The sequence below is a fragment of the Cibotium barometz genome, chromosome 31 (assembly GCF_041138505.1).
Source record: "Cibotium barometz isolate CiBa-2024 chromosome 31, ASM4113850v1, whole genome shotgun sequence".
NCBI classification, from domain to species: domain Eukaryota; kingdom Viridiplantae; phylum Streptophyta; class Polypodiopsida; order Cyatheales; family Cibotiaceae; genus Cibotium; species Cibotium barometz.
In genome coordinates, this window is record NC_141076.1 from 54,336,530 (window position 1) to 54,353,014 (window position 16,485).

At 43.9% G+C, this 16,485-nt stretch overlaps 1 protein-coding gene across 6 annotated transcripts in view; it reads left to right on the forward strand.

Annotated features, from left to right (window-relative positions):
• Window positions 1-1,092: 1,092 nt before the first annotated feature.
• LOC147621055 (potassium channel KOR2-like) overlaps window positions 1,093-16,485 on the forward strand; it is a 41,712-nt gene continuing 26,319 nt past the window's right edge. For 2 of the 6 annotated variants that reach the window (XM_086825304.1, XM_086825301.1), the window contains exons 1-10: window positions 1,341-1,879; window positions 2,042-2,495; window positions 3,274-3,498; window positions 3,970-4,033; window positions 4,123-4,462; window positions 5,436-5,731; window positions 13,942-14,022; window positions 14,139-14,237; window positions 14,470-14,691; window positions 14,938-15,123. In XM_086825304.1, the coding sequence (XP_086681430.1) occupies window positions 2,329-2,495; window positions 3,274-3,498; window positions 3,970-4,033; window positions 4,123-4,462; window positions 5,436-5,731; window positions 13,942-14,022; window positions 14,139-14,237; window positions 14,470-14,691; window positions 14,938-15,123 (1,680 nt within the window). In that variant the 5' untranslated portion in view covers window positions 1,341-1,879; window positions 2,042-2,328. Of the gene's footprint in view, window positions 2,496-3,273; window positions 3,499-3,969; window positions 4,034-4,122; window positions 4,463-5,435; window positions 5,732-13,941; window positions 14,023-14,138; window positions 14,238-14,469; window positions 14,692-14,937; window positions 15,124-16,485 lie in introns of all 6 variants that reach the window. The other 4 variants (XM_086825306.1, XM_086825305.1, XM_086825303.1 and 1 more) reach the window with 3 other exon arrangements.

Below are 16,485 nucleotides of genomic sequence, written 5' to 3' on the forward strand. Positions count from 1 at the left end.
ATGACACGCAATGGACCACACATCATCATCATCATCTCTATTTGTGATATGACACGCAATGGACCAAATTTTTTATTACACTATTATAACCAACCACTTGAAAATGATTTAGAAAAGGACTATTTAAACATGATCAAATAGGTGTATGCTGTTTAAAGTTGCCACCATCTATGTGGCAAAGGATGAGCCTATGCATGGATTTTTCTATTTGTTCAAGTCACAAAAATTGAGGAGAAAAGAAGCAAGTTGCCTCCACAAAATAGCCAAAGCCATGCATAGACTTATTCTTTTCCACCATCTATGCGGTAAAGAATGAGCCTGTGCACGGCTTTGGATCTTTGTTCAAGTCATTAAATTTAAGGAGAAAAGAAGCAAGTCCCCTCCACAAAATGATTATTTTTGGAGATCACATGTACACACCTTTTCATGCATTTGACTAACCCCTTTAGAGGAAATTCGTAACATTCACTTGACAAGAAAGTGAGTGCAAGCTCAATGAAAAACGTGAATTAAAAAGTAGTGCATGTGAACTTAAATAGCTATTGTAAGTGGGGGGAAGCAAGATGCAATAGCCCTTCCACATATGTTAGTGCTCATATGATACAAAAGAATCAACGCTCCTTGGAGAGGATGACATCATAAACACATTGGGAAGGGGGGGAAAGGTGATGTGGAAAACGTCTAAAATGGATGGGTGGGGGAATAGACAAAAGGAGATCAAAAGTCCAAAATTTTAGGCGGTGAAAAATGACCTTTGGATTAAGGGTGGGTACAGGTCTTTAAACACCCTAACTTAGCAAAACAACAAATCGAATGAGGGTACATCAAAACTTTCATTTACATAATGAATTAGCATCATCCAAATATATTAGAAGCTTCACTTTCAAGGTAAAAAGGGGGGAGGGGGTGTTGGCACTTGTGAGCTTACAAGCATATGTTTCAATTAGGATGAGGAAAATCTTATTCTAGGAGGTAGATTAGTTACAGACGTTTTGGATTGTGTGGGCAAATCTTTTGTGAAATGGATTGTTGAAGTGGGACCTTGGCTTGGAAAAAGCCAAAGAAAATGGGGAGCTAGTCTTGTTGTAGGATGGAAGTGTTTGGGAAACATTTTTGAGTGAACTTGACATGATAAAAATGTGATTTTGAACTGGCGTTTTCTTCATAGTTTCTTCAAATGACTAGTATTGTGTTGAAAAACTGGAGGAGGCATGTTTCCTCCTCCTCTCAAGATGAGGGGATTGTTTAGAAATTAAGCAAGCTCGAGGATGAAGCGAACCGGTCTTTTCCTGAACCCTGGAGGATGGTAATAAAAGTGAGCTTCTCGGCGGTAGCGCCGCGTGTTAGGCGTGAGAACAGCCTCTAGGGAGGCAGGGAGGAGGTCCGAGGAAGCGCCACATTTTCATAGTGTGTATAAGCACGCGGAAGGGCAAGTGCAGAGAGGATTTTTTGGACACGTGCGCGTGCGAGGGGAAGCCTACCCAGAATAACACCGCCCCACGAATCCTGGCAGTATATATACAGCAAGAAGCTAGTGCTGCCATGCAAAGGCCGCCATCCTCGTGAAATTTTATGTTTGGCACGAATCGATTGCAGTCCGAGTTAATCTCAACCTTAATCATGGCAGTAGTTTGTCATTAGTGCTGCGCCTAAGCTAGGATAATTGGTGTCTTTGCTCACGTTCCTGCAATAGCTCATATTGCGGGAGGGAGAGATCAGAGAGGGAGACAGAGCTTAGTCGGCAAAAACAAAAGCGCCCAATTGGCCATCTTCTTCTTCGTCAACGTATTTGCTGCCTAATTCTGCTTCCTAGTTTTTGATTTCTTTTCTCAAACGAAACCTTCTCGCTGTCGTTAATCCAGCACTCAGAAAATCTTAGGTGAATACAAAGCTTCGTCGCAATCCTGTGCATACGTCCGCTTTCGGTTTACATAATTTTCTGCTTTGAAGCTGTATCAGAGAACATTTGTAATTTCGAAATCCTCTTTTTATTTTTTATTTTTTATTTTTATTTTTGGTTTGGGTTTTGTGATTTTTTCAGCATCTCATGAGCCCATGGTTCCAGCATTGCCCTTGATTAATATTCTTTGTGACAGTATGCTCAAAAGACAGCCATTTCTTTCCTTAATTATATAAGCATTTTATTTTAAAATAAAGGAAAGTCTCAATGCCCACTTCTCTTTATTGTTTTTTTTCCCAGTTTTCCAACTGTAGTGCATGCAGATTATTATAGGAGGAAAATCTCAACACGTAATAACACAACACTGGGCCTTGGCAAGCTCCTGCTATTAAGCTGCCTGTGTGTGTGTGTGTGTGAGAGAGAGAGAGATGGGAAAGGAGAAGGATGAAGAGTATGAGCTCCAGGAGCTGAAGGATTCCCTGGAGTCGTCCGTGCAGAGCCGCCTCAACCTCTTCCGAAGGGACTGGAGAAGCCAAGAGAGCGGCCTAGTCTTCCCCCACTTCTGGAACAAAGTCATTGTCCCCAAGGAAAGCAGGTCTGTGTGTGTGTGTGTGTATCTTATCCTGTATTTATCCATCCTTGTACTTTCACATGAGTTTTGTACAATACATAAGTGGACTATGTACATATATATGCATGCATTGATGTCTGTACACACATGTTTTTTTTCCGACTGGCCTTAAGCTCAAGATTCTCTCGTAGTTACCGATTTTTCACTGGCCTTGAGCTCAAGATTCTCCCGTAGTTACCGATTTTTCACCGCTCGTAGGCGCTTAACTATCTACCTGTAATAAGCGATGCCGCCAAAAAAGTACCAAGGGAGGTTTTGAACCCAAAACCTCTTGGTCCTAAGCAAACAGCTTCACCACTTAAGTTATCACCTCATTGGCCTATAGACACATGTTTATATACATACATACACATAAAGCTTGCTTACAATCATGTAATATCCTTGCAAATATTGCATTCTGTCTAGGTTTGTAGTTATTTGCAATGTACACTTATTTCAAATTTTTTTTTCCAAAATTGTGTGTCGATTGTGAGTTAAGCATGTATTAACATTGTAGACCTTAAAATACGCCAATTGAGAAATAAACAATTTTTTTTCTCTCATTATCAAAACAATACGCATTATTTTATATTGCTTTTTTATGTGTGCTTAGTTACCATCGTCTTGCTTTTCCTACACTAATGTCAAACTAAGTACCCTTTTAAACCCATTTCTTCACTTATGTAGCAAAGTTTTGTAGAAGTAATCCATGGCAAAAAAAATGAGGATGGCTGGCAGTTTTTCTTATGGTTTGATTGTGCAGGAAATACCACCTTTGGGTGTATGTGATTTTGGCATGGGCTATATACTCCTCTTTCTTCACACCTATTGAATTCGGGTTCTTTAGAGGATTGCCGAAGAACCTATGGTGGATCGATCAAGCAGGCCAGTTCATCTTTATGGTGGACATCCTGGTCAATTTCTTTGTTGCATACAAAGACCGGCACACTTACAAGTGGGTGGTGGATCATCACAGCATTGCCCTCAGGTAAAAGTCATGATGCAAAAAAGCTTTTCTCACACATTTGCTGCAATATTACAAACACTTTTGCTTCTTTTTCTTTGGGGAGATATCTCACACACACACACACACACACACACACACACACACACACACACCCCCCTACGCACCCCCAAGAATTGAATATTGAGTCTACCCTCCAAGACTTTAATGCTCTACCATTTGTGCTACGCAGCTGTTGACTGCATCCATTGCATGTATATCATGAGCATGTCTGCTGTTATTCACAGGCTGTGGTGGTTCTATCATCCGTTTCATAATCCATGTATATGAGCATGCATGTTGGTACTCATAGGATGTGGTATCAGCCTGTCATGCAGGTTGATGCAGGTGGTTGTGCTTGCATCATTACGAGGAGGTTTTGAGCTGGTGGTGGTGTTACTAATATTTTTCAGTACTGATAGGCGATTTTAAACCTTTTCTACATTTGTTCTGCAGGTATGCAAAATCTGACTTGATTCCAGACATTCTGGGTTGTCTTCCATGGGACGTTATATATAAGGTGAGAGAATTCGTATTTCCAATGAGAGACTGTAGCAACAGGTTTTATGTTGAATGTATGCTGGTGCTGTGGTGATCACAATATCACAGGGAGCAGGCAAAAGAGAGTTGGTGAGATACCTGCTTTGGGTAAGATTATATCGTGTTCGGAAGGTCATCTCCTTTTTCTATAGATTGGAACAAGATATACGCATCAACTATTTGTTTACAAGGATAGTGAAGCTGATAACGGTGGAGCTGTATTGCACTCATACGGCAGCCTGTATCTTCTACTATCTGGCAACTACTTTGCCTCCCACACAGGAAAAGCTTACATGGATCGGAAGCTTAACACTCGGTGGTTATGATTTTCATAATTTCCGACACATTGACCTTGGCAGGCGTTACGTTGTGTCACTTTACTTCGCAATCGTCACAATGGCTACAGTTGGTAAGGAAACTCTTGACTTTCGAAAGACTTGTTTCTTTGTATGTAACTCTCTCTCTCTCTCTCTCTCTCTCTCTCTCTCTCTACCCCCTTCTCTCTCAAAAACATATGTATACTTGGGGGGTTGTGTGTCCATGTGTGTTCTTGTTTCCACGCACACGCGTGGGAATTCGTGCGCACACACAAAAAATATATACATACAGACAACATATATATGTATGTATTTGTGTGTGTGTGTGTGTGTGTGTGCATGCATCTTATTATTATGTGTGTGTGTGCTCACACACGCACTACACGCAGGGAAAAAAAGAGCACCATGAACATTTACTCTCATATCCGCTGCCCACTACAGACATCTACCACCTCAGAGTGCCTCCGCATCCACCGACATGAGCCTTTGTCACCGACCGTGCTTCAGCTCCAACCTCGTCTTTGCTTCTTCGACGGTCTACTACTCAGAGTCACCTCACATCAGAGGGCCTCTTGTAGTGGATTTCATTCACCATTATACATACACTCATTCATCCATTTCATGCTATGTTGATTTGCTCTGATCTCTTGCACATCTGGTCCTTTTGTCCTTTTGCCCTCACATCTTCTACATATCTTTTGGAGCTCTAAACTAGGGGAGACAAGAGCCGTCTTAAGGATTGCAGAACCAATTATCCTCCACCATGCGGGCTATTTATCTGTGACGATGATTTTGCCATCGCGATAAACCGCCCATTTGCCTGCCTTCCATGCTTCCATGACTTGGGCCATACTTGTTTTGCGGTGTTCTACTTGTATTTGCATCAAGTCATCTCCCAAGTAGATTTTGGAGCCCCGAAAGGTTACTCTCAAAAATGAGAGAGAGAGAGAGAGAGAGAGAGAGAGAGAGAGAGAGAGAGAGAGAGAGAGAGAGAGAGAGAGAGATCTTTGTTGTCTTGTATAGTCTAGAAGTAAACAAATCCTCATATGTTGATTGGGTTTTCAGGGTACGGTGACATTCATGCTGTGAATACAAGGGAGATGGTTTTTGTCATGATTTTTGTGTCGTTTGACATGATATTGGGGGCTTATTTAATTGGTAACATGACAGCATTGATAGTGAAAGGATCAAATACAGAGAAGTTTCGGGATAAAATGACAGTATTGATCAAGTATATGAACAGAAATAGGTTGGAAAGAGAGATAAGATCACTGTTGAAGAGCCATTTGCAATTGCAATATGAATGCCAGTTCATTGAAGATGGTGTTGTGCAAGATTTGCCATTATCAATTCGTGCAAAGGTTTGCATGACTTTTCCTTAAGGTTTTAGGATTATGAAAACTGTGATGATGAGCAACACCTATTTAGTTTATAAGGTCTTTAAAAAACAATTGAGTATTATCAAATTTTCACATGCATCTTACTCCCTGGTATGGAGGGATGTCGACTAGGATTTGTGGGTTCAGTCCAGAGGTAGATGATGCACCTGGGTGTTTATAGGTCTTCTCTCATGAAGCCAAATTTAGCTTTTATACTTAACTATTTTCAGTATCTATTATGAAGCAATCATTTAGCTTTTGTTATGATAGATACACTCTAATATATCACCTTGGTCTCATAGACCCTTGTAGTCTTTTGGAAGATGCTAACACAATTTTCTTTTCTTTTCCTTGTAATCCTTTGTAAGATGTTAACATGAAAAACAGTTGGAAGGCCTCCGCAAGGAGATACAAGGCAAGAATAACAAGATTGAAGAATTGGCAGCAAAGGGGAGGAGATTCGAATGTTGAAAGAGACCGAGATGCAACAATAGGCAATGCCAGAGGCTGCCCCAGTGATAGGGGAACTCCGGGCAGAAATGGGAGCCCTAAAGGCTACTGTCAAGGACCATACGGTGGAGGGAGAGGGACTGAATATTCAGGAGGGTCTAAGGATGGACTTGGAGCAGTTGAAGGTCGTGAGTGATAAGTTGCAGGAAGAACCGCAAACTACCAAGAAAGATTGGGTGGAGGTGGTGAAGAAGCACAAACCCCCACAGAGAATCATACATGAGATTCTCGAGGAGGAGAAATACAAGAAGGATAGGGCCCTCCATGTGCAAGTGTGGGGGCTACAGGTGGGGGCTTCCCCGAAGGCAAATGCCGGGACGCTTTGCTAGAGGATAGGACTCAGGAGTGTCCCCCCCTCCCCCCCCTTTTGTAGATACATGGAGGGAAGTCAAGGATATGACATGAGAGCGGCCCCTCATCATCAAAATCCTTGATGCCACCAGAAGACATGCTTTCCTAGACAATCAGGTGTACATGGGGGATGATCTCACCCTACCACAAGTGGCACACCACAAGTGGCACACCAGTGTGAGGCGATGGTGACAGTTCATGAGGCCTGTAGAGCGGGCAAGTGTGCTATCTACAAAGGTGGTACGGTCAGCATCAACGCCCTCTATGAGTCTGTCATCACCGATGAGTGAGAGCCCCGGGAGGTACATCGTAGGAGATTTCCAGCACTATTGGGGTGAAATAGGGCTGCCCTCTATCACCCACTCTTTTTGGCCTCTACATTGATGAGATCTCGAGCTTCATTGACAGATTAGGTGGGGCTGGTCCCACACTAGCAGGCATATTGATCCCCCTGCTACTTTATGCAGATGATATTGTCCTCCTTTTAGATTCAGCTGAGGGGCTTCAGAGACAATTGGATGCCTTACAGGACTTTTGTACTCAGTGGAATGTCTCTTGTAACCTTGGTAAAACCAAGGTAATGGTCTTCAATACCTCCCCTCCCACCCCTTCACATCCTGATCGAGCTTCACATACAGAGGGGATCTTGTAGAGATTGTCTCATCCTATGTCTACCTTGGTGTCACTTTCAATGGCCCACGCTTCACCATGCTTCCCACAACACATGCCAGAGTGACACGGTGATATGCAACCTTGAGCTTACTTGAGCGGCAGTGCTTCTAGGCACATTTCCAGGAGCCCAGGACGAAGGGTTGGCTTTTTGACACCTTCGTCATACCATCCTTGATGTATGGAGCGGCCTTTTGGGGGCAGATTTATCTGATGAGGATTCAGCGAGTTGAGAGGCCCCAGGTCATGATGTTCTCCCGTATGATTTGCAGCAAAACATCAGTCCCACACCAAATTATCGAGGTAGAGTTTGCTGCAGCCCCGACTTCCAAACAGTGACATACGTCCATTGCATCAGTCACATGGATCCCGGCAGGTACCCGAGGCTTGCCTTGGAGTCCTCAAGGGCCACCCTGGAGTATGGTATGCCCTAGTGTCCACTTGGTTCTCAGTCTATGGGCTTTGCATGGACAGCCTTCCACCCCTTTAGTATAGTTTGGACTCCTCTTTTCCCCAGCTCTCTCACGAGGCTTGCCTTGGAGTCCTCAAGGGCCACCCTGGAGTACGGTATGCCCTAGTGTCCACTTGGTTCTCAGTCTATGGGCTTTGCATGGACAGCCTTCCACCCCTTTAGTATAGTTTGGACTCCCCTTTTCCCCAGCTCTCTCACGAGGACACCAACCGGGTTGGATCTTCTCAGCCTCTGCACCCATTGCACATGGATCACACCTTTGGAGCTCCCAACGAAGATGCACTTCTACAAAGATCACTTCCTGACACTCTGTGAGGATGGATTCATCCAGCAGCAGCTGGGCTACCTGAGTGTTCACATGTCCCATGCCATGCGGATTGCGATTGGCTAGATACAGGTTTCATCCCATCACCTTAGAGTGGAGACAAGTAGAGCTGAGTGTGTCTTCAGAGCCGGGGAGCTCATACGGAGACCCACGGAGGAGAGGATCTGCCGATTATGCCCCACACAGGTTGAGACAGAGGAGCATTACATATGTTGCCTAGTATACTGTGAGATCCGCGAGGGGTTTCACTATCTGTTTCGTGAGGGATTTGGTCCACTCTCTAGGATCATTGACTTCCTCGACTAGCATTGCCTAGGACTCTTCCTGCTTGAGCTCCACAAACACAGAGACACTTCTTTGAGAGAGCTTTTCCCCTAGCCACCCCGACCCTTCCCTCGCCAGCCAACTATCACCAGCTTCTTCCGGACCTAGGAGGTGGAGGACACCCATACAGAGGATTCTGTTGGCCCATCTCGGGCTGTTCCGGATCCACCTCACCCGAGAGGAGTTACCTCGTACCAGGCCTCCGCATTCTAGTGTGCCCGACGCCCCTGGTCTCCCGGACGTCGGCCACGATCCCCTCATTAGCTCCACATCCGTGACATGCTCCACCGCCATCGAGCTACCTTTCCACATGATGTAGCTAAGGGAGACCTCTCGGCCATACTCATTAGCCCCATGCTTGATATTTTGGAGAGTGGTATACCATCTATTGGGGGCTGATGCTCTTTCCATGTTCCTGGTATTCCATGGACAGTTTTGTATCATTCTAGTGAGATAGCTTTGTTTTGTTCCTATTTTATTTTCTGTTCCATGATGACGTATGCCATGGACATTATTATATCACTTTGGTCTCATAGGCCCATTGGGTCTTTAGTAATATATCTTTCTTTCTTTATTTTCTTTATGTGCATACGTGTGGAATAGGATTTGTGTGTCAACCTCGGCAAGGTAAGGGTCATGGTCTTTCACATGCAATATAGGGGATAGAAAAAGAGACTTTCACATTATTAAAATTGAATACATAGATTAGAGCTTCTCATCAATGAGATTATTGAGAGCTCATAAGCACAAGATCAAATGAACACTAAAAAAAGCTTAACAATAAGATTAAGACCTAATTAGCACACAAGCTAAACCCTAAGTGAACCTCTCACTCTTTTCTCACCTCTCTCTCAAACAGATTTGAGATGGAAAGTCTCTCTCTTTTTGTCACAATGTAGAAGGGTTGTCTCGCCTCTCTCTCTCTCTCTCTCTCTCACTCAGAAATTACCTCACTCAGTAATGCAGATCTCCCTCTCTCAAGATTAAGACCTAATTAGCACACAAGCTAAACCCTAAGTGAACCTCTCACTCTTTTCTCACCTCTCTCTCAAATAGATTTGAGATGGAAAGTCTCTCTCTTTTTGTCACAATGTAGAAGGGTTGTCTCGCCTCTCTCTCTCTCTCTCTCTCTCTCACTCAGAAATTACCTCACTCAGTAATGCAGATCTCCCTCTCTCAAGTGAGAAAGAAGCTCACACAGGGCTCTCTCACTCCCTCTCTCTCTCTCTGATTTCCCTCTTGGAGAGAATATTCACATAGAGACCTCTCTCCCTCTCTCTCTCTCTCTCTCTCTCCCCCTCGCCACAAATCTCACCTCTCTTCTCACTTTTTCTCACACAGAAATTCAGAGCTCTCTCTCTTTCTCTCTTCACTCACTTCACTCCTCTCACACAAGTTTGGAAGGAAATGTTCACACTCAGAAATGACTTGATGAAGTTGGTGCTTCTCCCAATCAAGGAGGACAAATAACAGATTTGTAGTGCTTTGGATCATGCCAACTTAATACTCTCTCTTACTCTCTCAACTCACAATGATGGTGAAGGCTCTCTCAACAACTCCTCACAAAGATTGCAACTTGAATGCTCTCAATCCTAGCTTGGTCACACAATAGAGGGCAGGCAATGACTCCGATAGCCAGCTGTATCATCATCCGTGCACTTGGTATCACAAGGGGTAAACAATTGCTATTATGCAAGTGATCAGATGGATTCCAATATATGGCCTGTACAGATGCATTGCCAACAAGATCATCAGAGATGATACTCAGCAGCTATATATACATTTAACATGGTTACAACCAGAGAACTCTTGTCTATGATGAGCTTATATCAAGATCAGTTCCTTGAATCGGAGTTAGATGGATTTCTTGAGATATGAGGATACCTTGACACACCTATCACATGCCCTCAAGCTCTCCATGGGTTAGCTGTGAGCGTCAGCACACAGGCTGCAAAGTGAGACAGGAAAGAGGTGCCATTGACACACATAGGGTATGTGACATGCATGAGGTCGAGACTACGGAGCATGCTATGATATGAGATCAAAGACCACTTTTAGTGCTAGAGGCATTGGGCCGCCTTGGCCAACCATAGAGTATGATGACACAAGGTAGAGAGACACGAAGACTGACTCATGTGGCAACATAGGAGGAAAAAAGACGGGATCCAAAGAGGGATACTCATCACACCATCACTCTTTCATAGTGCTGGATCCAAACATCACACCATTCTTTCATAGTGGTGTGATGAGTATCCGAAAACTGACTCACCGGTAGGAGGAAAAAAATTGGATTCAAAGATGGATACTTATTACACCATTCTTTCATAGTGCTGGACCGCGTTGAGCTAGAGAGCCAGATGACACAGATGAGACATAGGGGCATGAGACTAGAGCAGGCTTAGAGAGATCATAGCCACAAGGAGTTTCTTTCACAATTTCCAGACACTTTTCTGCCACTAGATTTCTGCCAATGGCAGATGTGTGGCATTCTTTCTACACGAGATAGAGAGACACGAAGCCTAACTCATGAGGAAACATAGGAGGAAAAAAAAACTGGATCCAAAGAGGGATACTCATCACCCCAATGCTGGACAGCATTGAGCTAGAGAGCCAGATGACACAGAGGAGAGATAGAGGCATGAGACTAGAGCAGGCATAGACAAACTTTTTTGCCTCTAGATTTCTGTCACGTGCATCCCGCACTTGGATGCCACGTGAATATATCTAAACAAGAAGGTGCTGGACCTGGAGTGGAAACTAGTCCCATGTGAGCCTAGTCTGGGACGAGTCAATATGCGTCCAAGGTGTGCATTGTCCTGCACATGAAGCAGTGCCAGTCCGCGTTGTGAGTCTCCCTCTGGAATGATGTCAGTTGTTCTGTGTATCTGGTGTGCTACTGGATGCCAGACCTCTGTGTAGGCATGTAGGTTTTGCATTTAGAGATGGGGCCAGCCCATAGGGCTACCCCAAGACCATTAGTGTGGGCATGGGGGAGGTGTAGAACCACCCCCAAGGGGCCAAGAGGTCCCCGGCTGTGCCCACCAGCCGTGTGTTGGGCTGGAAGGGGCTGTCAGCCAGCCCTATGGCCAGTAGGCAGCCAGCCGACTGGCCTTAGGCTCTATAGGGGCTGTTGGCCAGGTGTGGGACAGCCCACACAGGCTGCCCAGCAGCCCATAGCCCATGCGCAGAGTGGCCAGGCCACTTTCAGAAGTATGAAACCATTTCAGCAGTTTATTGCGATTTTTTCACAAGTCGTGAGCATTTAATGCCACCCGACTTCATGCTGCTGGCCGACTGGGTGCCCGAGAGGGTATAAAAGGTCAGCCATGATTTCATTCATTCCATCTCATATTTCACAAAGTGCTGAAGCATCTCAAGGGCCCGGACAGCCAAGGGAGAAGCTAATGCAAGGGTGAAAGTTGAAGGTGAAGGAGGGCAGAGATTTATCTCAGCCAAAACAGGTCAAGTTCAGTCTTTATTTTCTGATTTGCATCATTCTAATAAAGCAAATACACCATTTTTGGTGGGGGCCCTACAGAGGGTATTTGGGACCCAATACTGTGTCCTCTTCTACTCTCTCTCTCTCTCTCTCTCTCTCTCTCTCTCTCTCTATTTTCTGCACATCTACTTCAATTTTGTGCATTATTTTCATCGTGAAAGATTGCTGAATTCTGAGCATTGAAGTTACCAATTCGACCCCAAAGCTTCCGCATGTTACAATTTCTGTGAATGACAGATATGGCATTCTTTCTACATGAGAGATAGAGACACGAAGGCTGACTCATGAGGGAACATAGGAGGAAAAAAGACTGGATCCAAAGAGGGATACTCATCACACCATTCTCTCATAGTCCTGGAAAGCATTGAGCTAGAGAGCTAAATGACGACACAGAGGAGACGTAGGGGCATGAGACTAGGGCAGGCCTAGAGAGACCACAGCCACAAGGAGTTTCTTTTGCAATCTGCAGACACTTTTCTGTCTCTAGATTTTTGTGAATGACAGATGTGTGGCATTCTTTGTACAGGAGATAGACACGAAAGCTGACTCATGAGGAAACATGGGAGGAAAAAAGACTGGATCCAAAGAGGGATACTCATGACACCATTCTCTCATAGTGCTGGATAGCGTTGAGCTAGAGAGCCAGATGACACAGAGGAGACATAGGGGAAATGCCAGGCATCTTGTTTTAGGACACGTTCAGAGAATCCCTACTCTTAGACCTCATTGGGAGGCTTATGGTATCACACTTGACATTCAGAGGAATTTTTGGAGGAGGAGGTTGTGGCATTCTTACAGGAGGACACTGATATCCTCCTTTATTTGGCTTTCTCTTCTTGGTGGCCTTGTCACCAACCAGTGGGAGATCAGTCGTCGTCAGTGTTAGCCCAGCATGCCCGAGATGTGTAGGAGCTCCAGAGACGGTTTACTTATGGGAGTGCAAGGAAGCACAGAGGATAGCACATCTCCTTGGAAGGATGAGGTAGGATGCATATATTTTATCTGGTGCTATCATTTGACTGATACAGTTGGGCCACAGCTCAGGTATGCGGGGAAAGTCATGGATCTGATCAGTTAGGGAATTTCTTGGTGGTGCCGTCTTGCTTGGCACATTTGGAAGGCTAGATGCACTGAGGCCATTGAGAATTTGGTTTATGAGTCACAGTGCGTTTTCAGGATTTGGAGTGATATCATCCACACCACACCCTCATGGCCACTTGGGCCACAATCCACGGATCGTCGAGGGCTACGGAGAGAAATGATGACCAATTTATGGGAGAGTAGGATTATGGCATCTTTTTCATTCCTGCTCATATGGGACCTTGTTAGTAGCACAAGGTACTGGATTGGTTGAGATTTTCCCCTTGTTTAGTCTGAAATCTCCCTCTTGTATATTTTTTCATACTAAATAGAATTCTCTTTTTTGGGGGAAAAAAGAAGAAGAAGACCAGTGCATCATCCTCCCCTGACGTTGGGAGGCCCATAACGTGTAGAGGTACACCTGTTCTTGAGAAAACTCTAAACCACGAGTGATGAAGCCCTCCAAGCTTGTATTCCATCATGTTGTGTTAGACAAGGGTATAAGTCCCATGGTGTCTCATGGAAAGCCAACTGATGAGTTTAGTGAGTTTAGACATGGGCACAAGAAGTCCCACAGTGTCTCACTAAAACTCAATTCATATCCATATGAAGTTGATCGAAAACCCATAATCTCAGGGATCTAGTGACAGAGGAAGTTGTAGACGAGCTTCGCTAGCAATTCCAACAAGTTGAGCAGGCTCGACACTTACACAAAACCCATAATCTCAGGGATCTAGTGACAGAGGAAGTTGTAGATGAGCTTCATTAGCGATTCCAAGAAGTTGAGCAGGCTCGACACTTACACAGAGAAAATTGAATAGATCATTAGAGTTAGGGGAAGGAGAGCAGAACTGGGCTTGAGACTTAAGTTCTTCTTTTAGAGTAGGTAAGTAGTAGAGGTTTTCGGTTGCATTTTTTCATGGTATAATTTAACAAAACCTTATTGGTGAATCCGTTAACAGGTGGCTCAATCATTGTACCTGTCCACAGTTGAGCGTGTTCTCCTCTTTCAGAATTGCTCATTCGAGTTCATTAGTCAAATTGTGAGCCCTCAATGAAAGCTCTATTGGTCTTGTTTATAAATAATTAAGTTGGATTTACATGGTATTAAAAGTCAAAGAGTGCTACTCATGAGTCATTTTCACCTACTAACAAGCAGGCGACGAGGGTGCATGAAGAGTATTTTCTACCTGGAGAAGTCATAATCGAGCAAGGGAGTGCAGTTGACCAGATCTATTTTGTGGCACATGGAGCATTGGTAGGTTGATTCCTTTTTGCTTTTCATGAAGGTCTTTTACAAAAAATGCAAATTTTGTGTTTAATGTTTGTGCATATGTATGTATATTTGTACTGTGTATGTCTTGTCCTTTCCTGTTTTGTTCTTATATGTGCATGTATGTATATGTATGTTTCAAAAATTAACACTTATTTTCATATGCAAAAAAGTACACTGTTGTTTCTCTGATTACATAAATGATTCTTTTGTTCAGGAAGAAGTCGTAATTAATTTGGATGGTTCGGAAGAAATTATTACAAACCTCGAGGCAGAGAGCATCTTTGGTGAAGTTGCTGTCTTGTGCAGCATCCCTCAGCCGTACACCGTTCGTGTGTGTGAGCTCTGCAAAGTCCTCCGAATAGATAAGCAGACTTTCTTCAATATAATACAAATCTACTTTGCAGACGGGCGGCGAGTTTTGGACAATCTCTTGAAGGTGTGTTTGGCTCCTTTTTGCATGCTTGTGCTTGGTGGAGGCCATAAGTGGTTTTGGTGGGTGCACTGTTACTAAAGACAAGTGTACTAGGCGCTACTTTATCTTTAGGCATTGGCTTCTGTTTCAACTAGTGTGTGTTTATAACTATTTTGAATTAAAATCAATCTTATGCTGTTATGACTTTTAAAGATATCCAAATGTTTTCAAATTGCATAATTTTTGAGTTCTTAAATTTCCTTTGTGCAGTTCAAATCAGAGAGTAGGATAAAGCAATTAGAGACGGATATTACCTTCTTGATTGCTGAGCAAGAGGTGGAGCTATCCTTAAAGGTCAATAATGCGGCTTATAATGGAAAGTCTTCTCATCTAAAGAGCCTTATCAAGTCTGGAGCAGACCCAAACAGGGCTGATTATGATGGGAGGACTCCTTTGGTAATAGATCCTTTTTTTTTCAGAAAAGAGGCTTCTATTCAGAAATAAAATCATAAAAAGGGAGATAGCAAATCAATCATGTCTTTTTTCTGATTAATTAAACTCGAACGAGCATGGAAAAGATTTTACATGTGCAAAGTATTGAGAGGTGAGGGGGGATGTGGGGTTCCCTAAAAACACGTATATACTCATAGCTTATTGATGTCTAAAACTAAGTAACCTTGCACCCAGCTGTAGCAATTTTTGCAAGCTTAAAAATCTCAAGAGTCCTAGTCATGCATCCAATGTTGGAATCTCTACTGAAAGGGGATGCATCCCGTAAGAGGGCAACGATTTTATGAGCATCCTTTAGTATAACCCCCTCATGTATGCTGCTCTCACACATAATGAGGAGTAAGCCATCTGACATAGGTTCCGAGCAATAGCTATACAGCTTTGGTTATCGCATTGGATGACCGTGGGTTCCTTCTATGGAAACCCAATCTCGCCAAGTAACCTCTGCAACCACACAACCTCGCAAGCAGCACCACAAGCAAGCCGGTACTCTGCCTCTGTAGAAGACAAGGCAATAGTTAGCTACCTCTTGCTGCTCCAAGAAATAGCTCTTGAGCCAAGGGTAAATCCCTAGCCTGATGTAGATCTCCTTGTGTCTGGATCTCCTCCCCAATCTGAGTTACTCCAACCTTGGAGTCTGACTCATTCCGTCGTTCCCCCTCTAGTGTCATAGAAGAGTCCAAGACCCTTCATAGCCTGCAGATACTGCAAGATCCGCAATCCTGCATCCCAATGAGTCTTCAAAAGTGTCTGCATGAATGAGCTCAACAGCCCCACTGAAAAGCTCAAGTCCAATCTGGTGTTCAGCAACCAAATCAATGAACCAACAAGCTTCTGATACAAGGAGGCACCAACCTGCTCACAAGGATCATTAACTGTAAGTTTGGTGTTCGGGTCCATCGGTGAAGAAATAGACTTGCAGTTCTCCATCCCAAAGGTCTCCAGCAACTCATGAACATACCACTGTTGAGAAACAAAGAACCCCCTCTGGGTCTGCCAAATCTCCAATCCTAAAAAGAAATGAAGCCTAAGTCGGTCATCTCAAACTCCTTTGACAAGGCAGCCTTCGTCACAACTATGTGCTCCACATGACCACCAGTGAGAATGAGATCATCCACATAAAGGATAATCAACATGACCATACCACGTTCCTGAAAGAGATACAAGTTAGGATCTGCAATTGATCTTTGAAAACCTGTTTGAAAACCTGTCCGTAGAAAGAAATGAGACAAGTCATAAGACTCTGAGACATACTCCATCATTACCTTCCAGAGGCCATAGTTGGTCCCGTCCAACTGTCGATCCACC